This window comes from Sceloporus occidentalis, unplaced genomic scaffold (genome assembly GCF_023333645.1).
Source record: "Sceloporus occidentalis isolate IW3139 unplaced genomic scaffold, rSceOcc1.0.p SCAF_47, whole genome shotgun sequence".
In the NCBI taxonomy this organism is placed as follows: domain Eukaryota; kingdom Metazoa; phylum Chordata; class Lepidosauria; order Squamata; family Phrynosomatidae; genus Sceloporus; species Sceloporus occidentalis.
The window spans coordinates 5,287,528-5,314,889 of record NW_028317027.1 but is presented as its reverse complement, the minus strand read 5'-3'; the positions used below and the strand labels follow the sequence as shown (position 1 = coordinate 5,314,889).

Genomic DNA, 27,362 nt, shown 5'->3' with positions numbered 1-27,362 from the left:
CTACCGGAGTCCTGACCAGCTGTGCAGATAGGAAGCCCAACCAGCGGGTCGCGCGGCAGACTCTTCTTCACCTTTTAAATACAGATGTTTATTAAAACTTGGGATTACTGTTATACATCAACAGAAATACAAAAAAAAACCCCAAAAATAAAACAAGCAGGCTCCCTACCGATATTAACTGGTATCAAGAGCAGAGAATAGGTTGTATGCTGAACCTTGATTCCACCTAGGGCTTCTGCGCTACCTGGGTCCACAATCAGCTTTTTATTTATATAATGGGCATCATGTTGGTTCAGCAGTAAGCACCAGGAAATTGTATGTGTATACGAATGCTGAATGCATATTTAAGAATGCCAATCTCTTTAACTTTAAGAAGATTGACATAAATAACCAAAATTGATTCTTTTGGGACCCAGATTTTTCATTAATATTCAGTTTCTTCAGCTGAGAAGAGACATTCAGTGAAAGATTGATAACCCATTTCAACGATGTTTGTCATCGGTTAATGAAGTAGATCACAGCGCCTACATACATTTTAACAGAAGAGCATAAAAAAAGCCCCAAAAAACTAATTTAACAGTCTGTCCTACCTTGAGCTATGGCAAAAAGTTTCCCCTTTTCCTCTGGACTCAGCTGCAGCATGGTGTCGATGACCGGAAGAAGCCTCTGTCTCTCACTACCGGCCTTCAGAAATATGAACTGCAGCAACACGTTCTTCAAGTATTCTAGGTTTGCCACAGATTTCTCTCTCTCTTGATTCCTTTCCAGGCGTCTAATTTCATTCTTAAGAAGCTATAAGAAAAAAAAAAAAAGGCAAGTACGACTAATGTTAGCCTTTATAGAAGATTTTCTCCAGCCTCCATCTCACACAAGGATTGGGCAATCTTTGACAGTGGTCAGTATAAACCAGTTTAATTTTGTGTGATAAGGAAAAGATAAAGGGAAAAAATACACAATAATCAAAATAAACTTAAAGTAGAGGTGTGCAAACCAAACAAAGGACTAAAATAGAGTTCAGGAGAAAAGAAGTCTGAGCTAGATTGACTTCATCACTCAACACTACAGACGAAGTTTGTTTACCAGAGGCACCTGGGGAAAAGCCAAACCTGTATAGCCGTGTACCCGTTCTCTGTAGCATACAGCAAAGCATAGACAGAGGTTTACCTATTAATTAGCTCTGGAGGGGAAGGATGTTACTATTTGGGTTTATTTATTAACGGCACCAGAATAATTGTACACAACACTGTGTCTGTAATGAAGTGTATGTCATTAGATTGCCAATGTTTATGAGACAAGCCTTTTTAATATTCAGCATTATAGAAGGTGGAATGGAATACATACTGTAATTTGTTCCATAAGGATGGCATTAGTTGCTTCAGTCTCGTGAAGAAGCCCACTCAAATGGTCCACGCTCTTTGATGTAGTATTGAGCATCTGAGACAATTCCTCCTTAGAAAATTCGGGTTGCCACAAGGGAGTCTCTATAACTTTATCTAGAGGAAAATTACAAGAAAGCAACAGGAATATTACCTTATAGGGACACTCCAAGGATAACACTGAACAATGAATGCACATAAAAGTCCCCCCACATGCACTTAACAAAAATAAATAAAACACTTTAGGGAGAAGCCATCTCCAACATTTGCAAGGGGGAGCTACATGTTAATTCGGTTAATCAGCTCCCATATCCAATAAAGTGCTTATGATGCATTAAAGTGTCCATTTAAGACTTTCAGGCCCATTATCAACAACTGTCCCGTGTTGGCAGAAACCAACATAGCTGGCTTCCTGCTGATCGATCATGTGTAACAGTGCTGGGTGTGAGCGCCAGTACACTGTTATTCAAGGAATGCCTGATCACACGACCGGGGATGCCCTTCGGTAGGTATCACTGCTGACATCCACCAGACTTAAGGCCCCCACAGGGTCTTACTAGACCCTGATGGCCTCCCCTATTGCTCCCCCTGCTGGCTGATCGCAATGATTGCAAATCAGCAATGCAGCGGTATGGTTCAGGTTAAATTATATATATTCAGTGTGCCAAGTTTTCCCCTTGTTGATCTGGACATCAGATAAAAGTATTTGTGTGTACACTCTGAAACATTCAGATTCAGCAAAGTATATACAATGTGGATGCCTCCAACCACACGTTTTCTTCCCTTTAACACTACTTTAACACTCAAAATCTATACATTAAATACATTTGCAAATGGAATTATATACATACCAGGTCTTGCTTCAGAGGAATTGAGAAGCTGTTCTAGTGATGCTACATGGGTACTAGCTGAAGACACTGATTCAGTATCTGTTGTCTCCATTCCTTCACCCTCTTCTCTGGCCAAAGAGTACAAATCCAGGAGAGGAAGGTCATTTGTTCTCCTTTCCCGTAGGCCCTTTGACTGCTGGGAACCTGTTGGATCTAGAAAAAAGAGGGAATATATAGTACAGCATTAAACATGTATTACAATTTATGAAGAAACCTCCACATTCTTATGATGTTAGTCACTACAATCTGTCATTTAATACTTATAGTTGAACTAATGTGGTAGGGCTTCCTGTAATCCAAACCAAACGTTAGGCTGACTACCATTTTAGTATAATGTGTGTATATATACACATGAAGATCATATAATTGCAACATGTTTACTAGCTTCATTACATGACTAATATTTAATGTGCACTGAAATAATTTTATCATAGAAGTATAGAATTCAAATGTCAGTGCCATTTTTGCAACATTTAGATAACCAGTTCTCCTACACAGCCATAGCAATGAAGAAAGGGGACAGTGCTCCTCAACTATCAAGTAAAGAGATGTGTTCAGCCAAATACATCTCATGCAAACCAAAAACACCCGTAAAGAGTGTAAGGTGGGGGTTCTAAGGAATCCATCATTGGCTATCGTATTCATTAAAGTGCCTAGGATTGTTGGAGCGTCCCTTTAAAGATCGTTGCTCTATTTCGAAAGCACTATAAAAATGTACATTCTTCTATAGAAAGGAAAACACAGATGTTATTTTTATTTGTCTCCCACACAGTCTCCCCAGCTGAGTATATATGCATAGCTCTAAGAAAATATTACTGTTAACAATTAAGCAGCAACTAAAGGATCTTGACAGATCTAATTAATAAACATATCGGGCTGGAAAACAAAGAAAATTGTTGATGTGTGATCTTTAGGGGACTGGTTGGGGATGTAAAAATTCTGTTGGTAACAGGCTGACCCTTCGGCACATGACAACCAGTAGTTCAGTACATATAAAAGGAACATTACAAATTCAGTTGCATTTTATTATTCTAAAACTTACTTGCCACCGTGGATTCACTCTTAATTTGAAAGAGTTGTGCTTCCACTTTAGACAACTGCTGCTGTAGGGTCTCCACAGTCTTCCTATGGTCCTCTTGCATGTGTCTTACTTGGTCCCTGAAGTTGCTCCTCTGAGTTTCAATTTGAGAAGAAAGCTGACTGACAGTCTGCGCATGCTCGGTTTTCAAAACCATATTCTCTGACTGTGCTGCAGATAACCTTAAAAACATTTAACATACAGTTAATGTATGCTGGAATATCCCAAATTAGCAATAATACATTGACTATGCAATACTGACTCCTAATATAGTGAGTGCATACAATGAACAAAAGAGACAGTCGACATGCATACAAAGAGGTGCAAGTCTTCCACATTGGAGACACCACTTTGTCAGTCTGCATTTAACAAGAGCTGCTCTTTAAATTTGGATTGGATATGAATTTAGGTAACTGAGTTCTCCCCAGCATGTGTTATTTTAACATTTAATCAGTACCTGGGAGACCACGCTCTAGGGTACTCAGTGCATTAAGTACGCAAACTGGCCCAAGTAGCAGGACGATGAACTGGTGTTTTGTCAGCTGGGTACTGCCGGACCCCTCCACACCTTTTGTTGCTGTACGTCTAAACAGTTATCCAGTGCATTCGTTGTTACTGGGGTTCTGTCTACCCATTGTAGAGCATTGGAACGGTACATGTTGCTATACACACACATATGAAATTCTGGAATTGCATAAATTGTATAGGGCTGGTCTTTGTTTTATGCATAATTAGTGCACTGATGACACTTTTACATTTTTAGCACCTTGAGAATTTAGAGAACAATCCTTGTTAGTGATTAGGACGATTAATTGCCATTTGCATTTTTTTTTTTTTTACTTGAAGCCAGGAGACATTGGACATACCTAAGAGAAAATGTACCTTACATTTTTATTAAACATATCTACACATAGCACAAACTATTTTAAGTGAAACTGGTTTGCAGCTCTTAAAGATCAAAAAAACCCGACATTTCTGGTGAACAATATTCCAAAGCAATGTAACCAACTCACTTTTCTCGTAGCTCTGCCTCCTTTGTAACAGTCTCTTGCAGCATCTTATTGTGTCTCTCAAGGAGGACGTCATGTTCTGACTGCAATGTCTGCAGCTCGACTGCGTTAATCTGGAGAGTGTGTTGAGTTTCTTGGAGTTTGACTTTTATTTGGTCCAACATTGACTGCAGATGCTCTCTTAAAATACAGAAGGTAAGTGAAAAAGTAAAATACTCACTTTTTAAAAAAAAAATGATAGTAAAAATTTTCAGGTTTTTTGGCCACAAATGGACAGGAAACTTTTTACCCAGGGTGTGGCAGTCTACCTAAAATCTCTTAATGACAGAAAAGTGGAAAACCGGTGGTACTTCCATGTCAAGCACAGGCTACAATTTACATCCGTCAGGCCAACGTCGGGAAAACTTGCTATGGCTACTGCACACTGGGTAAGTTTTAATGTTGATGTTCCAAATGCATGATGTGCAAGGTACTAACAAGGTACTAATGTTTACCAATTTAAACGTTTTAATTATTTACCAATTTAAAGTATATCAAGCATTGCAAACAGGCAATGTGGGTACAATTGTACATGCAGATGTAATGTTGATCCACAGAGGGATAAAAACAGATTTAAGGCAAAATTCTGAATTGAGTATATGACTTCATTATGCATTATGAAGGGTACATCTTAAGTTTCACCTGAAAGAAGGGCTTTCTTACCAAAAAATAAGTTAGATCTGTGACATTTTCTTTGAAATATGAGCTACACGTTCTGCAGGGCCAGCCCTTCTGGTAGAAGCTCACTAGGATTAACATAGTTACATAGAATTTGACAGCAGAACCATTGAGGTGATCAAGTCTGCATATATTATTTCTCAGATCTTCATTTCTATATACTTGCACCTACACCACCAACACTACTGACATGGACTCCACTAAGTATCATGAATGACCAGTTCAGGATTTCTTGTAGGAGAAGCGTGCTGGATTTGATGTTTGACATATTAGTAATCTATTATCACATCCACAACACTGCAAAATGTCTTGGTGCAGTAGAAAAAATAAAAAATAAATTATAGCCAAATAAGCCATTTACCGCTCTTGTTTGAAGACTTCCTGTTCAGCCTGTGATGCAGATTTGTTCTTCTGCTGCTTTAAGACATTATGGACGCGTACTTTGTAGCTTTCAAATTCAGCAGTCACCGTGGCTTGCTCTGCCTGAAGGGAAAAAATATTTACTTCCCAGGAAACATACGACAATGAAGCATAAACAGAAACAAACAAAATTCCATTACAAATGCATGGCAGTAATACAACCTCCAGTCCTTAATGCGACGCGCTGCTTTTCTAATTAACACAGATATAGTTAAAACATGTTATCCAAGCCCATTGTTAAAAGGGACAGCTTAACATACATGATACCCCTCCTCTACAGTACTTTAATATGCCCTCTACAAAACAAAAACACAAAACCAAAAACACTTGAGAGGGAAGCTGCAGCCCTGCGGTTGTAGCTGCCCTCCTCCACAGCTGAAATCAATGGGATCACTTTCCCTGCATGCGCATGTGGACCTGGACAGACCCCTTACCACTGTATTTACCCCCGCACACAAAATAACCGGGGAAGGGGTGAAAGGGGCAGGCAAGGGCATTCTGTAGAACCCCTCTATGCATTTATGAAGGGGACATCATGCAAATTTTTATGCGCCATGCAACTTTCACATTAAAGTGCATATCATGGCTGGTGCGTGCCTTCAATTTTGTTCTTTCCTTCAATCAGTTCTATGTAAAATGATGGTAACATCTCTATTTGGTCACAGTTGAGACTAGTCCAGTATTTTATTCATGCTTAACCACTAACGCGAAAGTAACAGTTATTTACTTTCCATTAAAAACTTACATGCAAAAATGCACACATTCCCCTGGATGCAGCTATAGCAATGAAGGGCTTGGTTGGGATTGTTTAACTTTTAAACATCCTGTGTACATGAATCCCGCAGAGCCATGGGAACTTTCCAATGTAATGCGGGGCTAGGAGAGGATGATAGAAGCGCTATCGCCCTACAGGAAGCATTGGGGTCAACAGAAAGCAGATGTGCCTTTTTACGCAAGAGCGCAAGTATCCTTACTGTCAACGCTTACTGGACACGCTTTACAGACTTCAGTATTAACGTCACAATAAAGAGTTCCATTATATTGCAGATCAGACTGATATTTTCTTTTCTGGTGACGCAGATATGCTACCATTTCTGGGGTTAAATTTGGAAGATTTATTTTAAGTCCATCTTCCACGTCAGCACTTTACAAAACTACATGACGGCATAAACCCGCACTTTGTATGGTCTCTTAATATACTTTGTAAGCAACTGGAATAGGGCAGAAACTATGTTTTTATCTTACATCTACCAAGGGTGCTTCCTTTAAGTCAATAGCAAATTGCTAGCGTCTGTGGTGATAATGGAGTGGAAATGTGGCACTCAATGGTCAACCGGCAATACTGGGTCCAATCACTTAGTAGCAGTATAGCAACATAGGCATTTTAAATGTCTATTTACATATATAGTATATATATATATATATATATATATATATATATATATATATATACTTATATTCTATTGCACCCTCTATTCCTTAGAATACTAATAGCTAAGCTGTGTTTGCAACTGCGATGAAATACTTTGCATCCCCATCCCAATTCCATATTCCATCATGGGATCACTGCAGGCAAAAGCTCTTACCATGGATGAAGGCATGCCTACTGTTTGCCATAAAAACAATTACAGTGTGCATAATGCTTCATGTCAAGCATCCAGCGCTGTTCAGGGTTGTTTCATATCGCAGTTACATTTAGTAATGAATCTGCGTGTCATATCGCTACAACATAATCCATACTAATACATTTTCCGGTTACTTAGCGTGCAGGAATGTATTTAACTACCGCAGTGCTGGAGGAAACCTAACAGACAATGGGGGTCGCTTTGCGGTAAAGGAGGTTAATCTGGAACGTAAACGGTCTTGGAATCCACTGCCAGCATGACTGCATTTCTATAATTAGATCTCACACAAGCCAGATGTTTTATTTCATTACTGCCCATTAGAGGAGAAGTCAAGATGTGCTTGTCCCGAAAAAAGAAACATGTATGTTAACCCCTTTGACAACGTTGAACAGCATGTCCAATTTAAAGCCTCAGAGGAGAATTGTGTGAATATACAACACCACTGGCGAAACACACGCATTTTCACCCTATTGGGACACACATAGTTTAAAGCCCCTGAAAAGTGGAATTCAAGCAGATGACCAGGCATGATTCTGCTTCCGCCCATACTCTTGATACAAAGATCAAGTAATTGAAGATAACTACAGGACATGGTTGTGCTAGGATGCTTTCGTATTTGCACCTACACCGTTTTACAGCTTTTATGCTTTCTTTAACTGGATACAACAAAAACTGAAGTGGGAAAGGTAAAGGCGAAGGAGTTTATGAGTGGATTAAAAAGGTACAGCCGGGGAACATGCAGATACCTTGGCAGCCGTGCATTCCTCCTGAAGGGCAGACAGCTTTTGCTGGTAGGTGTTGGTGGCACGTTGGTGCTGCTCAGACAAGGCCCTCAGCTGCTCCTGTACTTTGTGCTTTTCAGACATCAGTTCTGCCACCTGAATCTAAAACAGCAGAGTGAGATGTAAAAGAAAGCAGAAACCCATCACTTACTAGTTTATAGTAAGAGAACTTTATATTTTTTTATCTAGGACTCTTCTGCCAGATTTACTCATGGGTCAGGGAATGTAGCTCACCTTATATGCTTCCACTTGCTGCTGACTTGCTTCCAGTTCCCCCTTCAGCGATGCTTGGATAATGAGTTGGTCAGACTCCTATTTTAAAATGATGTTTAAAAGTTAGCAATTTCTGGTCAGTTTGAATAAAAGACACCCCTATGGCAAATGAAACCCCCAATAATCCAACATACTTGCACACAACAGCATACTTACAGCTTGTTTTGAATCTGCAAGCTCCTTTTTGGTTTTCACCAATAACTGCTTCATCTTTGTGTTGCGCTCCTCATGCTGCTGCAGAATTGTCTGCAGTGAAGCTATAGACAGAGTAGAAATGTAAACATGGTCATCCTCTAAAGCTAACCATTTTATTATAAATATTCATTTCCAAAGCCGATTGTTGGTATCTTATTTTCAAACAATTAGCCACTTGGCCATATACAATTTAAAGGAGGGGATGGCAGGCAATTTAGACTTCATAGTTTTTATAAAATTCATACCATGCCATACAGCATTGACAAGTAATTACTGCACACAACGAGCTTTCTTCCCATTCTGTGTGTTTATATCAATCTCAAACATGCTTACATATTTCTTCTTGTAGCGTGGTCTGTTTCTGTTTCTGTATATGAACCTCCTGCTCCAAGTCCTCCAGTTGACTACTCTTATTGGCAATCTTTTGGTTGAGGTCTTTAACCAAGCGCTCATAATCTTCTATCTCCATATTCATCAAGGTGCTCTGCTGAGCGTCCTAAGAAAACACAGTTCATTAGTTTAGCAGAAGAGAGGGTGAGTAGTGTATGCGAGTGTGTATACTATAGTGTCAGAGTGAGTGTGCCATATGTATAGTACCGGAGTCAGTGTTTGTGTGTAAATGTATAGTGCCAGAGTCAGTATGTCTACTGTATTGCAGTACAAGATTCGGTGTGTAAGTGTCCACAGTGTTAGAGCGGTCTATTGGTCGCTCGTAGGGACCTTTAACTCCTGGGGTGGGGCGTTAACATGTAACCATACACCATGACCCATTTGTAACGTATTACCTAGACTCCTAGATCATACCACAACCAAAATTAAACACAAGTGATTTAGAACACTAAATATTACATACAAATAAGGTTGAAAACAGAACTTTAGCAGCTTGCCCTCTGGTGGGTAAAGTGCCAAGTTTTAGCTCACATGTGGAATTACAGAAGAAAAATCTCCTTCAGTATTTCGAACTAGCCCCATACTCAAGGGCAGTATCAAACTGAAATTATATGAAACTTGGAAAGCAACAACCCCAGTGGTAGGTTTTTGGCCTCTCCTGGGCCCCGTCAATGAGGAGTTGGTATCCCTCTAGGTACAGTGAGCAATATTACACCTAAAAACACTTTCACTAGATTACCTTTCTGACGAGCTCCAGCTCCTGCATGGTTTTCTGAAGCAGTTTCTTTTCTTTCTGAAGCTGAGCCTGAAGATCCTCAATTTGTTTTAGTGCACCACAGTGATCCTAAAATGAAAAGTAAAAACAGTACAGGTGAAGACCATAATAATGAAGCTGCTGATGCCGTCTGAAGGTCAGACCTAATGATCTAGTATAGTCCCTTTTTTTTTTTTTTTTTTTTTTACTTTCAATAGCGCCACATTATTTCAAATAATCCTCTACTTGGTTACATCTATACTAGAATGCATTTAACTAAATCAATTACAGACAGGGCGACTTCAGTACAACATAACTGTTTATTATAATAAGGATGTCTCAACAGCACAGTGCAGCCAGCCAGCTATAAATAAATCTGAATTGCGTCAAAGAATTCTAAAGCCTGTTAGGGAATTTTAGTTTTGTGCTTTTTGGAGTTGAAATCAAGTGCTGGCAGACAATGTTTTGCCTTTATGCATAAAAGCTCAGTGTAAGAGACTCTTGACCCACAACATTAACATAACACAAAGATACATAAAAAAAGATAAGTGTTACAAATACACAAGTAAAAAAAGAGACAGCTGACCTTTTGACGGTATCACAAATCAATTGAATGCGTACCTTTATCTTTTGCTCCTTCAACAATCGTTCAGCTTCCAGTTCTTTATCCACTGCAGCCTTGGCTCGCTGCATCTCTAAAATCTGTGCTTCTAGCATCTTTGTATTAGACTGCAAGGTTTCCACACGAGCTGTGAAGTCTTCGTTTACAGATGTAAGCCTTTCTTGCTGAAATATAAAAATACATATTTTTTTTCAATAAAAAATAGCTGTATAGAAAATGAATGCATCATTTATTGAAGGCCAATTAAAAATTGCCCCGTTCATGAAATTAAAACATATCTAGTTTGATTCTAGTTTTAAAGTAACGAAGCTCCGTTTATTTTCACTCTATAGGGGAACAAATTAAAAGTAGTCGAGATACAAAGTATGAGCTTTTAGATACAAATGATAATGACCCGTGTGTCCCTTGATTATTATAACCTGCCTGCGTAAAGGGATAGTTTACTGCCCCTGACACCCCTACTAAAGAAGAATACCTATTAAAGTAATCTGCGAGTACAAGGGGGACATCCCTTGGGAATTTAAAGGGACCCTGCAGCTATCATATGATATTAAAGAGCATCTCTTTCAGAGTTAAGATAGACGAAATCTTGCTTTAATTTGTTACCACTTAAAAGACTGAAGACAGAGTTATTATTCAAAAAAAGATTTCTGGTTTGGATCGCTCCTCCATAAGATAAGTAGATCGATATAAGTGTATGGGTAGTTTATTAACACCAGTAACCATATTCTTTTACAAACGTGTTGTTTACCCAAGGCCCTTTTAATGAAATTGTTTTTGGCCTTCCCTTATGTGAAGTCAACCATACTGAATCCTTGAAGACTGCATGATTGCAGCAGAACATACCCGGTAAATGATTTAGACTAAATTAAGTTGTGTCCTTGTGAGCCATGAAATATGGCAAGTCAGATACAGTGAATGTTAATTAAAAAGAAAGGACACGTTTATAAAGCTAGGAGATGTAGTTCACCTCAAGAGAGGCTGCAGAAAGCTGTCGGCACAGGCCCTCCACTTGATGCTCTGCATTGTCTGCTCGCCCCTTCTCGGTTTCCAGCTGCTCTGCTTGCCTGTCATATTCCCGCAAGAGATTCTACAAAAAAAGAACATACTGCAAGCGTAAGCAACACAGACATACATGCAGATGATCTACTTAATGTAAATCTGTGAAGATGGGTTCAAAACACACACAGAAGCACACTACAAAACGGTTAACGAAAACAGTTAATACTACAGTCCTGGCAAACCATTGCTCCAAATAGCAACATTGTGAACCCAGACTATTTTACAAGTGCCTTTACATTTTCCCTTAGCTCTATAGCTTACTGTAAGAAAAAAAATAATCGTATGTACCCGATACCCCTCAGCTGCTTTCACAAGATCATTCATGGCAGACGTCATCTGGTCTCTTTCTGCCTTCAACTTTTCCAGCTCCTCTCTTGCTGACTGAACCTTTTTGGCAGAAAAAATATGTTTAGGTTCCCAAACATACATTACGTACTAACAATATTATTACTAATATTAAAAAAACATATTTGAATACACCTGTTTTAATGGGCCAGTTAGCTTGGGTTGGAGAACAGCTTCAAGGACAGGAATTTTTTTTTTAACTATTGACAAGCCAGCCTAAACACCTATCGGCATGTCCATACAGTAGCACGCAAGGACTTTTGCCAACCAGTGGACAAGATCGGACAGGCTTGTGCTGGGCTAGGGAGGATCACCCACAAATAATCATGGCTGCATGTCAACAGTACCAATACTGTAAATCAGGTTGCACTACTTACAAAACACAAGCAATACTAAATGACCTAAAAGTGTGAAATTGGACATTTTTGCCTATTCTACGTGATTTTACAAGTGTAGAACAGATCATAGCTACCAGATGTTGGTACCCCGATTTTTTTTTCCCCCACAGCATATTCTTTGTACAGAAATTACAAAATATGATAATATATGTAAGATGGCTTACCTCCTTCTTATTAGCATCTAACTCCTTCTTTGCTTTAACAGCCACTGCCTTGATCTTATTGCTTTTCTCTTCTTTTTCTTTAGATTCTTTCTCCATAATTTCTACATGAGGGAAAATCTTAAAGTATATATACATGTAGAATCACGTTGAGACTTTCTGGGAAACAGCATTTTATATTTTAGAGGTATTTGTAAAATGTTTCTCAAGACAAGTATACTGAACTGAACAGCACATATAGAGTGTTGCCTACAGTATGAATTACAAGCCACTTAATAAAAGCACCACATTCTGCAACATAGCACATGTAAGGGACATTATTGCTTCACAGGTATACCAACTACACTTATGTTGTACCATTTATGTGCACTAGTGTGAAAAGTGGAATATCTGCAATGCAGAATCAAAGCAATATTGTAGAACTGTTAACTGGCCATCATAGTCTGCCAATTCAAAATCGTATTGCAGGTGTTTAGGTGGCAGGTTCGCAAAACAGATTAACCATACCTATTTTGTTCTGAAGTTCTGATATGCATGACTGTTGCTGAAGTTCCAAATCTTTTGATTTTGAAAGTAAGTCCTGTAAAATGAACAATTCTATGAACTCACAAATGGCACTGAATGCAAAATAAATGAATCTGTTTCCCATCATAATCCCTCATTATGACTGATAAAAAGGTTTTGTACCGTGTTAGCCGTTGAGAAAACAGGAGAAAAGTATAGTTAAAATGATACCATTTATTGGCTAACTGAGAGTTTGATTGCGAGCTTTCGAGACCAAGTTGTTAGGTCCCTTCCTCAGGCATTAATGAAGCTAACACAGACTTATCTAAATACAAAAGCACAATTCGCACGTTAACAAAGACTTTAGATAAACACAGAGGTATTGGGGAATTTGTTCAGCAGTAAATTAGTTGGACAGATCCAATGGCCAGATAAGGTTCAATCAAAGCATCGTTGGTCAGTTCACTCCCTGGTTAGAGGGGCCATAAAACCATTAGACATATGCCAGATCCATGAAGGTGTCAAATGTTCCCAGGAATAAGTTGTTTGTAGTAAATTCGAATTGTGGGAGGATTAATGGTTGGTGATGTTATAATGGGAGATGAATTCTCTGTCTCTGTTGAGGCCAGTAATTAGGGTATTAAAACGGTATATTAGTTTGATCTCCCATATCTTTCTCTCCCTCTGGGTGCGGAACGATCCCATCAGTACTGACAGCTTCACATCCTGAATGCTGTGTCCAGGCTGACAGAAGTGTTCTCCAACAGGTGTATCTACTTTTTTCTGTTTGATGGTATGTCTGTGGGAATTAAACCGTTTGTGTAATGCTTGGCCTGTTTCCCCCACGTACATCGCTGTTGGGCATCTAGCACACATGATGAGGTACACCACGTTAGATGATTTGCAGGTAAAGCAGCCATTGGTTTTGTGGTGTAAGTGTGAGCCGGGTATCTGTATTTCATCTGTGGGAAGGATGTGTGCACAGGTCTCACATCTCTTTTGTTGGCAGGGAGAGGTACCATTTGCTGTTCGCCTGTGAAGGGTGCTCCTCACTATACATTGTTTGAGATTGGGAGGTTGTTTGAATGAGAGCAGTGGGGGATGTGGGAATATCGTCCGAAGTCTTTCATCAGTGTGCAAGATTTCCACCTGCCACAACAAACACATCTCCACCTGCCACAACAAACCACTGGTATATCTCCGCTACATCGACGATATACTAATCATCTGGACTGGTAGCGAAGAGGAACTCCTCAGATTTCATGAAGGCTACAATGCCTTTCATCCCACTATAAAGCTGAAACTGAGCTACTCCCGCACTAACATCCAGTTCCTGGACACTACCATCTACATAAAGAACAAGTCCATTCAGACTTCACTCTACCGCAAACCAACAGATAGACCAACCTATCTGAAACACAACAGCTTCCATCCCAGACATACCAAAAACTCAATCATCTACAGTCAAGCTATTCGATATAACCGCATCTGTTCGGATCCTATGGACAGAGATAAACACCTCCAGAATCTCAGGGAGGAATTCATAAACCATGGGTACAGTACAAAAATCACAGACTCCCAAATACAGAAAGCCATCAATATCCCCAGAGAAAACCTCCTGAGATACCAGCAGCCACAAAAAAGAGATCGAGTACCATTAGTGGTCACCTATAATCCACAAATGGAAGCCCTGCGCAAGATCTCAAAGGAACTACAAGAAATCTTGCACACTGATGAAAGACTTCGGACGATATTCCCACATCCCCCACTGCTCTCATTCAAACAACCTCCCAATCTCAAACAATGTATAGTGAGGAGCACCCTTCACAGGCGAACAGCAAATGGTACCTCTCCCTGCCAACAAAAGAGATGTGAGACCTGTGCACACATCCTTCCCACAGATGAAATACAGATACCCGGCTCACACTTACACCACAAAACCAATGGCTGCTTTACCTGCAAATCATCTAACGTGGTGTACCTCATCATGTGTGCTAGATGCCCAACAGCGATGTACGTGGGGGAAACAGGCCAAGCATTACACAAACGGTTTAATTCCCACAGACATACCATCAAACAGAAAAAAGTAGATACACCTGTTGGAGAACACTTCTGTCAGCCTGGACACAGCATTCAGGATGTGAAGCTGTCAGTACTGATGGGATCGTTCCGCACCCAGAGGGAGAGAAAGATATGGGAGATCAAACTAATATACCGTTTTAATACCCTAATTACTGGCCTCAACAGAGACAGAGAATTCATCTCCCATTATAACATCACCAACCATTAATCCTCCCACAATTCGAATTTACTACAAACAACTTATTCCTGGGAACATTTGACACCTTCATGGATCTGGCATATGTCTAATGGTTTTATGGCCCCTCTAACCAGGGAGTGAACTGACCAACGATGCTTTGATTGAACCTTATCTGGCCATTGGATCTGTCCAACTAATTTACTGCTGAACAAATTCCCCAATACCTCTGTGTTTATCTAAAGTCTTTGTTAACGTGCGAATTGTGCTTTTGTATTTAGATAAGTCTGTGTTAGCTTCATTAATGCCTGAGGAAGGGACCTAACAACTTGGTCTCGAAAGCTCGCAATCAAACTCTCAGTTAGCCAATAAATGGTATCATTTTAACTATACTTTTCTCATTATGACTGTAAACTACCCCCAACATAATATTTTAAGCCCAAGTACAGTACTTATTACCAACCCATGAGAGAGCTCAACCGTATAGTGTATTTGCTGCCCATAGCACACATGCCTTCCACAAACCACAGGTAACGGCGTCTCTGCACCCCTTTGGAAAGCTTCTACTCCTTTCCAAGTGTGCTATGATTTTTTATACACATCCAATCTATCCAACACTCACCTTAACAGAGGCAAGTTCTGCTACGAGTGTTTGAATACCGGACTCCCTTTCTGCTGAGCTTTCTCGGTCTTTATGGCCAGACTCCAAAATGGTTTCCGTTTTGCTCAGTTTCTCAATGTTCTCCAGGTCAGCAGAAATCTTTCCAACGTGTAAAAGGAGATCCTGATTTTCAAGCTTTGCCTTTTCAAGAGCATTTTTCATTTCGAGCAAGTCTCTCTGCAAAGCTTCTTTGTCCGCAAGCGTTTCCTCTAGCTCTTCCTTCAACAGCACCTTTTCTTTAGAATAATCACTTAATAAGTCTCTTAATTCTGTGCATTGAGAATCAGACTCCTCTCGCAGTCTGTCAAGCTGTACCGATTTCTCATTTACCTGCGAGACCAGTTGTTGTTTTGTTTCATTCAGTTGATGCACCGCAGCATTGACGGCTTGAAGCATAGGAACTAGATCTTGTTCGGTGATCTCAATTGACAGTGTTTGAGTGAGAACAAGAATCTGAAGTTTCATGGCTTCCATATGGCTCTTTTCACTTTCAAGCAATTTTGTCATTTCTTCTTTGTCTTCTGTAAGCAGCTGAAATCTATTTTTTAATTCTTTAAGCTCCTCTCTTAAACCCTCATGTTCAGCTACGACTTTATGCAGTTCTCCTCTCAAAGTATTCTTTTCTTCACGAAGACTTAATAGTTCATCGTGACCCTTTTGTGATTTGGCTTCCATGAGTTCTTTGTCAAGTATCAATGCCTCCAATTGTTGTTGAAGTCTTTCAATTTCATGTTGATGCTGGTCTTTGTTGTGCACATAATCCTGGAGTTGTTCTGTCAATTCATTTACGGCTTGCTTCAATAGCGCATTACATTTTGCCTGATTTTCAACTTCTTGCTGCAAAGCCAAATTCCTTTCCTGCTCGCTCTTCATGGAGGTCAAGTCATTCCGTGACTTGACCTCCATCTTTTCTTTGTCAAGTATCAATACCTCCAATTTCTGTTGGAGGCTTTCAATTTCACATTGACTGTGTTCTTTGTTGCGCACATACTCCTGTAATTGTTCTGTCAATTCAGCTACATTTTGTTTCAACTGTGCGTTGTGTTTTGCTTGGTCTTTTAGTTCCTGCTCTATTTTGCACACACCCTGTAACTCAAGCACCACCTTTTCCTTCTCAAGTATCAATACCTCCAGTTTCTGTTGAAGACATTCAATTTCACATTGACTCTGGTCTTTGCTGCGCACAGACTCCTGTAGTTGTTCTGTCAATTCATCAACTGTTTGTTTCAGCTGCATGTTGCGTTGTGCCTGGTTCTCTACCTCCTGCTGTAAGGCCAAGTTCTTCTCCTGCTCACTCTTGCATGTATCTTGTAGTTTATGGATTTCCTCACTTGAGAGTTTAATACTAGAATCAATCTCAGTGTTTTGCAAAGTAGTTTGACTCATTTTACTCTCCATGTCTTTTAGCATTTCCTCCTTTTGGTAGAGTGATGTCATAACCTCTTCGTTCTTCTGTTGCAAGTGACTAACTTTAAGCTGAAGTTCTTCGCATTCACTTTGCTTGGCCAATAAGAGCTCTGATTCGGCCTGTAGCCTATTCACAGTTTCCATTAAGTCATTCTTGTTATTGTATGCAGTTCTCAACTTCTGCTGAAGCTCATGGACATCTGTGGCCTGTTGCGCTTTGAGTGCTTTAAACTCCTTGCTAATCTTTCCAGCAGATTCACCAAGCTCTGTCTGAAAGGTAACTAGTGTTTCCCGGATGGACTCATAATTACTTACTGCCTCATCTTTCTCTTGTTGAAGTTTGTCACATTGTTCCTTGAGAACCTTTATTTCATTCACAAATCCTAATCTCTCATTTTCAAAGACAGATGTTATTGCTTGTTTCATCTCTGCTATTTCCTTCTTGTGTTGTTCCCTCATGGCGTGAATACCTTCTTGGTGCTGAGCCCTTAGTCTGTCATAATCCTTTTCTGTGACCTGAAGCTGAGACTTTAGCTTCTCTATCAAACTGTTGTAATCTTCTATAGCAAGTTGGAGTTCATTTATCTTGAATTCCAATTCCTCTCGCTCATGAAAATACTCACTCTTTAAGTGTTGTACCTCCATTTCCAGTTTTATCTTCACATTGTTAGTGTATGTTAACTCATCTTTTAGAATAGCATGCTGAGACTCCAACCCATTTAGAATACCTTCTAAAAGTGCCACTTTATCACCTTCTGATGGTGCATTAACAGAAGTGCTGCTGTTTTCCTCTGGCTTTTCTTTGAAGAGTCTAATTTCCTGGTCATATTTTTCCTTAGTTGCTTCAACTTCCTTCATCAACATCTTCTCTTTTTCCACATGTTGGTTGCACAAGACTTGAATTTTCTGCTGCTCGCTCTCATATAGCGTTGCTGCTGCCTCAAGTTGATTCATGAGGTTTGTCACTTCCTCCTGGTGTAGTGCTCTCTGGTTCACAAGTTCTGCATGAAGACTTTGGACCTCGTTACTGTACTTTTCAGAACAAGAGGTGTTAGCATCCTTGAGCTTGCCAATTTCCTGATTTTTTTCTTTGGTGACAGTTTCTAAAGTTTTGTGCAAACTTGCTATCTGCTCTTCATAAGCAGTCTGGGTATTCTGAATCTGTTCCTTCAGGTCCTTCACCTCAACTCCTTGGCTTTCATGTTCATGTAATGCATCAGAGAGAGACATCTGCTTTTCAAGGGAATTTTGCAGCTCTTCCTTCAGCAAGTCCACCTCTTCTTTCTGCTTGCATTGACTTTGTGTCAGTTCATAGTTTAGGGATTCTATTTGTTTGGAAAAACTGTTTCTTGATTCTTCCAAGTGTTCTTGTAACTCAGTTGCTTTCCTGGCAGAATTCTAAGTATAAATTAGTAGAAAAAAAACAAACTTTATATTAAGCACATATATAAAAATGTATGTATATGCATAACATATACCTTTAATTACTTTACATCTAATATCCAAATACTTTAATTGTAAATTATTTATTTTACATAAGCAACCCATATAAAGGGGAAATTGGGTTATTGTAAATGGAAGACTTGTATCGCAAATCTCATCTATGTAACTGAGATGTCATTTCTAGCCTTAAACATTTGCTTTCCATTTCAGAATTTAGATAGCTAGCAGATGTTCTAATTAGATTATTCTACAATTTATACTCTGCCCCTTACGTAAAAACTAAAATAACTGTATAAGTATTTAACAACTTTTTAACGCCAGATAACTTTATAAAAGCCACATTAAAAGGAGGGATATAGCTTTTCAGACTAGTCTTCCGTTTACAAGACTGCAACGCTCACCTGTAGGTTGCCAAGAGGGCTAAAAAGAATATCCTAAACTGTATAATGCGTCACAGTCTAGCGGGGGGTTAAAAAAACATTCAAACAAAAAACTACCTCTGCATCGTGTTTTGCTTTGGCAAATTCTTTCTTCAGGACAACTAATTGCTGTTGGGCTTCTCCCTTTTCCAACAGAACAGAGTTCAACTTTTCTGTCAGCGCCTGGTAAGTAAGAGAGAATACCATAATAGTTAGCAAACTGTTCACAAACTGCTAACTATACCACAGACATTGTTAGCCTGCAAGCACACATAAGACACTTTATTTAGATTTGCTTTCCTTAAAGTTTACCTATAGCTGCTGCTTGTTTTCCAAAGATATGATTTAAAGGGACAGTTTATTGTCCCTGACACTCCTACTATATAATAATGCATATTAAAATATTCTGCGAGTACTGTAATATGAAGAAAAAAAACTAGACAGAAGTTATAGCCATGCTGCCCTTTTGTCTCCATGATCTCAAAATTCTTGCCACTGATTGGTTGCTTAAGCACTGAAATCAATTGCAAGACGTAACACATGTGCACTGGGGTCTACACATACCCCTGCATTCAGTGTTTAGTAGAACCAGCCCTGAAGCTCACTAGAGAGTACAACATTACAGGCAGGGAGACAAATTCAACCCAATGCATCTGCTGCAGGGCATTTAGCACACGCATACGGTGGGATTCTGCAGAATCTCCCCACGTTTGAAAAACAGATCACACAAAAATTTAAAGTGACCAAGCACCTATCATACGCATTAAAGTCTCTTGGTGCTACAAGTGAAAGCAACACCACAAACCTACTGGAAACATGTGAATACAACACAATTGCAGTTAAGCAAATGTAGGAACCTGATGTTTAGTGTATATAGTAAAGTAAAAAATAAGAAAAGTTGCACATACATATTGTGCTTGATAAACATTTGGGTATATTTTACATACACAATTGGAAGGTGATATAGTCATGTATGTAAACCCAGACAACTGTCAGAGAGACTCCAAGTACACAGTAGCAGTTCTCATAATGTAGAAACTTAACTTTGACCACCAAAGACAATAGCCATATAGCAAAATACTTGCTCTTTACTGTCCATGCATGGTGAATAGTGCTTAGTTTAAGTAAGTGAATACCAGTTCGCTGGTTTGACTACAAACATACTGTACTGCTAAATATAAAAGTGCAGCTAATACAGGAGGTAAGAAAAGGGTTTATTTACCTGCACAACATCATCAGTTCCTTCTGCGACAGGTCTTGACTTGAGTGTCTCGATTTCTTTCTCCAGGTCTGTAAAATAAGTTATGTTCAAGTAAAAAGAAATAGTCCCTGAACACTATTCGGTGGTATTCCCACTTACTGTACACACAGATATAACACATGTAATTGTGTTTTAACAAGGCTTGAAATTACGAAAGAAAAACAGAGAGCAAAAGAATATGTAATCCCTAAAAGAAAACACAAAAAAGTAGGTAAAATAATAAATAAATCACAACCTGAAAACAAAATAGGAAAAAAAGGGTCACACCTGAGCATCTTCCTTTAACTTTCTGAATAACCACCATCTGCTTCTTTGCAAATTTTATGAGATCTTCTTTAGGTAATGTGTCCAGCTGCAAAATGCAAAGGTCGGTGTGTTTTAAGACTGCATTGGATTGTAAACCCACAGCACCAGAGTTCCCTTCTGTACCAGTAGATTATACAATGTTCAAATTCAGAATATTTTGTATATTGGCAATTTAATATTATTGGCAATTTTGTATTGTGCCTCTTGTGAACAGTGCTACAGAAATTAATTTAAAAAAATGCATGTGAATATAAAAGCGACCTAGTTTGAACCCCGACACCCTACACACCGTAACACTATATGCTGACATTCACTCACACTAATGCCATACAGTAACACACACCATCATATGTGCTAACATACAACTAAAACACACTAATTGTGGCACAAAACATACACACACCAACATTACAGTACACACAATGACTCCACTACTATACATATACACACACACACACACACACATTACTCTCCCTCTAACCTGTCTGCATCGCTGCCTCTCTTATACCGCAGGATCATATAACACAGGCACCCGGGTGCTGTGAACGCCTCAGTGATCCCCTGCAGCCAAGAACCAGTACCAGGCGTACATCCCAGGCACCAGGGAGCGATTTCCAGACACGATGCCAACCTGGCATCCATGGTTTGCCCAGCGCTGTGTATATGACTATGTAAACTCATTGTCTCTATATGCTGAGTGGGATTTAGGTCTGACAAGGTATACATACAATAATTCTATAAAACTAGCTTCTGTTATTACAGCGTCATCAAGCTCCATAACAGTACATATACAAAAAAATCCCTATCACCTTTGATTTGCTTGCTCCTGGGGTTGCTGGGGATGAGATCCCATCCTGACCAGTGTCCTGTGGAGAAGACCTTTGGTTAGAAGTGGTTTAATGGACTTCAAAACAGGTTTCATATCATTGCAAATCGGTTCTAGGATAATTTAAATACAGTATACCACTGCATCCATTACTAACTCTTAAATAAAACATGAATTTCCTGAATTAATAAAATACTAAAATGTAAAATACCGTATTTGCTCGATTATAAGACGAGGTTTTTTTCAGAGCAAATGCTCTGAAAAATACCCCTCGTCTTCTAATCGGGGTCGTCTTCTAATCAGACCTCAAATAGAGGTCTGATTATGAGACTAAGATCCAGATCCCCCGCACAGCTGCAGGGGACCTGGATCCTCCTGTCTCCCCCCCCCACACTTACTTACCGGTGCTTCCTGCTGTATTGCCGGGGCAGCGGGTTGACGTCTACGCGATCCGCGTAGACAACGTCCGCTGCAGCCGGAAGGAGGTGTGGCTAGCAGCGGGGGTTGTCTGCGTCCGTCGCGGATACCTTCCCCGACTGTCAGAAATCAGAGTTCCCCGCACAGGTGCCGGAACTCTGATCTCTGACAGCCGGGAAAGGTATCCGCGACGGACGCAGACAACCCCCCGCTGCCAACTCCACCTCCTTCCGGCTGCAGCGGAAGGAGACGTCAACCCGCTGCCCCGGCAATACAGCAGGAATTTGGAAGCACCGGTAAGTGTGTGTGCGTGTGCGCGTGTGTGTGTTAAATGGGGGACATAGGGCATTTCTGGAATGCCTTATACCCCTATATGCCACTCTGGCACTTAGGGGGTTAAAAGGCATATTATGGGGCAGAGTGGCATATAGGGAGTTATAAGGCATTTCAGGAGGCAGAGTGGCGTTAAGGGGGCATTTAATAGAGCACTCTGCCTCCTGAAATGCCTTATAGAGTGCTCTATACAATGCCTTTTAACTCCCTTAATGCCACTGCCTCCTGGAATGCCTTATACCTCCCTATATGCCACTCTGCCCCATAATATGCATTTTAACCCCCTAAATGCCAGAATGGGATATAGGGGTATAAGGCATTTCTGGAGGCAGAGTGGCACATAGGGGGTCAAAAGGCATACCATGGGGCACAGTGGCATATAGAGGGTTAAAAGGCATATCATGGGCCACAGTGCCATATTGGTGTGGCAAGCCTGGGGGCAGATGTGCGTAACTGGGGGACAGGTTGGAAAATACAAGGAAATAAAAACAAAAAAAATATTTTTCTCAATCATAGCTTTTATTTAAAAAAATAGTTTACATGAATTAACATTTACTGGTAAAACTTTTTTCCTTTAGGGTCGTCTTATATTCAGGCTTTTTCTTTTTTCCTAAGTTAATATTCAGATTTTGGGGGGTCGTCTTATAATCAGGGTCGTCTTATAATCGAGCAAATACGGTAATAATTGGATGGTACAAGACCACAAGGAAAAATATGTAAAACACTACTAAAGGAGGAAATTAAGCTCACATAAACCAACAAAGTGGATTTATTTGCAGGTGAATTGTGATTTCATCAGGCATACTGAAGTTGGTTTTGATCCCGCATTAGTGAATAAAACCTTATGCCAGATACAGTTTAGATATGGAGACATTAAAACAGGAGACAGGTTCACAACTAGGTCTATTCACTAAAGAGATTTTGCAGCTCCGCCACTTCACTATTTATTATAAAGGGGCAACACTGGCAGCTTTCTCCAGCATGAAGGACTGAGCAGGCCCTGTATAATGATTAGCTTAATACGCAAGGAGACATTGGCGAAAGCAAAGTTCATCAAGGATGGGCCTTCATAATGTGTAGAGATATCAAGGAACTGAAACCACTAGTCTATCAATTTTCTCTTTAATGAATAAAGCCTACACTTAATACAATTAAAGTCTTCGATGTTTCACAGCGGTGTTACGGTAAGCTTCAACATCGCACAATTACAAACATATGAACATCAAAACTAGAAATTCAAAGCATACAAAACCTCCAGAGTATTCAGAGGAACGGAATCTTACACCAACTCCAGGAAACTGTCTTGGGACCATAACTGCTCAAAACAAGGACCTTATTAAACTGTAGCAGCGAACCCACCCCTGTGTTCACTACAAACACCATCTACAAAGCTGTCAACTAAACGTCTTTTTCTTTCGGTAGCACTACAAGAGAGATCTGTTCTCCGCATACGTGTGAAATAGGAGTGTGTTACAAAAGCAGAGAACCAGCATGAGACCCACGCAGTTCTCTGTAGATATGTTACATGCATATGTCTGGGTGTTTTCTATATAGCCACTGTTTACATATTAAACTAGTGACAGATTTTTTTGACAACTTAGGCGTGCAGGTGAGTTTCTGTATGTTTGGTACTATTAGGCTCCTGCTCGGAAAGCCAGCATTGATTGATTTTTGGGTTGTGCGCCAACGTTGTTAACTGCTTTATGACCCGAGTGTTCAGTCTACAATCATTTCCCTGCATGTGATGGTTTCTAAAGCCGGTCGAATGCACGGTAATGTCAGATGACAAAGGCAATGCTTGTAAGCTCTGTCTGTCTCTGCCGCTCTTCTTCTCACTGTTATCGTGAGCTTGACAGAGACAGGACAGTCAAAACAAAAAACAAATAACAAAATAAAAACAGTGTTTCCAAGGGTTTATTAAAAAAATAATTCCCACTTTTTTTTACTTTAAAAAGTGGTTTACCAACAAGGGTTTTTTTTATATACATTTAATGGTTCTTAGTGTAGTTGGTTAGTGGGAGGTTTTTTTTTAGATAAGGTAGGGCTTAAAAAAGAGAAATAAAAAAAAACAAAAACTTAAAATAAATGAAACCCATATAGGCATATATGGCGGTTTCCAAATCAGGGCATGCTAACCAGTATATATCTTTTGCTAGTTTCTCCCATTTATACCAGCTCTGCAAAATTTATATATTTGTAAAGACTGAATATTTTGTTTCCAGATCCCAATTTCTCAAAATGTTATAAAATTCACTAAATGAGAAAGCTGAAGGGAGACATAGCAAAGTAAACTTTGAAGTAGCTTAATACGTATTACTCTCCAGAATATTAAACTGTTGTTAACATGTATTCTTTGTTTAAAGGGCTGCCTGGGACACAGGGGCACGTGCCTTTAAGTGGCATTTAGGGCACTAGGCTTGAGCATACGTTTCGTTTACACCTTGCATTTCGTCCAGTACTTTAAAACAGGTTTTTCAAGCACCCTTTAGGCTGCTTTTGTATTACGTACAGACAATAGAGCTGTAATGGGTATCCTCGCCCACATTTAAAAAGGTATCAACTAAAATGACTCGATTTTCCCTTGGACCAGTATGGCTATATCCATTTTATTTTTCAGTGGTAGAATGGAACATTAGACTTTAGTCTATGCATCTAATACATGCCTGGTCACACTGGGAATATTACAATCATACATGTAATATTAATAAATACCCCATGTCGGAAACATCCTCAAGACACACACAGTCACAAAACAATCACTACAGGGTTTAATAAACGTGACAACAATATAACCGCCGATTTCTACTAGTTTATTACTGATACCCATGGCATTTAAACTGTAATAGAGCATTGACATGGAGTATTTATCTAAATAACTTCCAAAGAACAGGCAGTCTTTCAAATAATTCTGCCAACACAGGGGAACCGCCGTCCATGCGGCACAACTTAACAAAAACCCTCATATATAACCGAAAAGCCTTATTCTCACCTCCATTTCCGCAACAGCACTAGGATTCACTATCACCACTTCCGCCTCCGTCACTTGGTCGACGTCAATCCCTTGGAGCCCCGCCCCTCATTCGTTTACGTCATCACGTCCCAGCGTTCGCAACGCGCACGTAGTAGGGAAAAAAAAGAAAAACACTCTACAACGCTCTTTTTTTCTTTCTAAGACAAGCTATGATTGGACAATGCGCCTGTCAATTCTAACGTGGACGGTTTCAGTTTGTGCGGAAGGGGGTGTGTTGCACTTTCCTTTGTGTATTGTTAATGTGTATCTACTCTTGCCGCAGTGTTCATGTTAACCAGCCGGGTTTTTTATTTTTACTTTAAGTTTGGTGCTCATGTCAGAGATCTTTTTTTTTTCCTTTGTCTTAATTAAAAAATAAAAAAAACCCTCTCATGTAGTTTTTTGAGACCTTATTAACACATACGATATATACAAAAATAGAGGCGCACACAACTTAAAAAGCAAAAAATTCAGCACGTAACCCAGTGAATACCATTCAAAAACACCTGAATCTGAGGCATAAATATTGGTGATTCCGTCATACTAGATGGCCATATTTTGCACAGTCCACCTCTATGTCAAAGTAGCCCAAGTTTGGCGAGTCCTATCTAATTTTCCATAGCGGTGTACAGAGAGGGCTTTAAATTGCTTGGGAGTCACATTTGGGATTAAGCAGTCCCGCTGATTCTGCTCCTTGGCAAACAATATAGCCATGAAAAATTTGATAGAACTTGCCAAACTTGGGGTACTTTGACGTAGTGGCGGGTTAAGCAATATATGGCTACATAGTGTGACGGAATCCCCAATATTTAAGCTTCAGATAGATAGGAGAACTGAACAAGAACACTGTTCATTATGCCTATTCATTTTAAAACCAATACTTCCCAAAGTTAACAGTAACATTAATTGAGCTTTTATTTTTTTTCCAGAGGAAACACATAAAAGTGCATCTTCAGATTATAGAAATAACTCAGAGCTATAGTTGACAATTAAAAACAAAGTATGTTAAAGTATGTTAAAGGTTTTAATCAATTATTTTTCTAATCTTGCCTTGTATGTAATGGTTTAGTAATAAAGCTGGGCAAGACGTACGTGAGCCGGGAAAGCATTATTGTGCCTTTCTAGCCTCACCTCTCATATCTAGTCACTCATCAAATCGTGCTGCCTTCACCTGCCCAGTCCTTGCACAGAATAAAACAAAAATACCAATTCAATCCCTTGTGATATCCTATCACCCTAATAATTGATCTTCACCCCATCTTTTCACCACCCCATATCTCATAATACAAATCCTTCAGATTAAAATTGAAGATCCTGAACCCTACTTATATAGTCCTTAATAGTGCACCCCCTACATCTCTGTAGACAAGGGTTGTCAAATCTAATCCACAGTTGACTTAAAAGTTCTTACTTGCTGGGACTCTGCATTCCCTGATCTATTTGGCAAGTCTTAGCTACATGTTTGTCTCATCCTTTAATACGTCACCTTAACTTCCAAGTTCTGATGGCCGCTCAAGGGGCTCAAGTAAAAGGGGCCAGGTCCAGTTAGGCGTACCTCCCGCTACTGAGGGTGTAAAAATAGACATATATTTTGTTTTTGAATATGAATATTTTAAGGAAGTGTCTACGCTTCCTAAACGTACACAGGTAAAATAATAATATAATAATATCAACACAATAAAGCAGTGTGATTGGTTAGAGAATAAAGTGGCAGTAGTTTTGGTCTCAAGTGTGTTTTTCTGTGCGTAGCAGTTGAATGGGTCCATGATCATGGTAAAATGGATTGGACATGTAGATGGTTTTGAATAACTTACCGCATAACCCTTTTTCCAATAAAACTGTAAGTGTGTAACTGAAGTAGCCGAGAAGTTCATACTTTATTTTGCCTAAATAGCTGTTGTTTTTGAAAGAACACTTAATTTGATATAGCAAAAAACAAAAGGGAAGTTGGTTTCAAAGGAAGAGGAATATTAGAACAAGAGGTCAGGATTTATAACTAGAAGATCAGAAGAGGTTGTAGAGGCTAAACATTGAGGGGATTTAAACATGCATGAGATAGGCATGAAACCATCTGGAATGTAAAATAAGATATATGACTGTTAAATACTTGACTCTTACATCAGGAAAAACAGACTTGATGGGCAGAATGTTTATCTGCTGTCAAATTCTATGTTAAATTGAAGCTACTATTTACATTCTCCACTGTATCAATGATAAGGTAGCAAGGGTAGTTTAGTGGAATCATTGTTATGCACGGTGTATTGTGACCTTCACAATGTATTCACTTTATTTAATGGATACTTATAGAAAATCCATCCAACAGACAGCCAAAATGAAGACTGCTTACTCACTGATTGCCTTCTATATTTGGAAAAATGTTCTGAACTTCGCAGCCTCGTATGATGGTTTTTTTATTTAGA

General features: G+C 39.5%; 1 protein-coding gene across 1 annotated transcript; it reads right to left on the bottom strand.

Annotated features, from left to right (window-relative positions):
* On the bottom strand, nt 1-24,927 carry LOC149289267 (GRIP and coiled-coil domain-containing protein 2-like). Its single transcript, XM_089490908.1, has 24 exons — nt 24,922-24,927; nt 21,166-21,222; nt 20,318-20,402; nt 20,012-20,079; nt 18,868-18,972; nt 16,687-18,325; nt 15,520-16,263; nt 12,606-12,695; nt 12,102-12,202; nt 11,483-11,581; nt 11,103-11,222; nt 10,132-10,296; nt 9,496-9,600; nt 8,700-8,862; nt 8,328-8,428; nt 8,133-8,210; nt 7,863-8,000; nt 5,433-5,554; nt 4,358-4,534; nt 3,309-3,526; nt 2,228-2,419; nt 1,342-1,481; nt 591-792; nt 1-71 (listed from the first exon to the last, which is right to left on the bottom strand). The coding sequence occupies exons 1-24, from the start codon at nt 24,925-24,927 to the stop codon at nt 1-3; spliced, it is 4,986 nt and encodes a 1,661-aa protein (XP_089347034.1).
* Between the last annotated feature and the right edge of the window lie 2,435 nt (nt 24,928-27,362).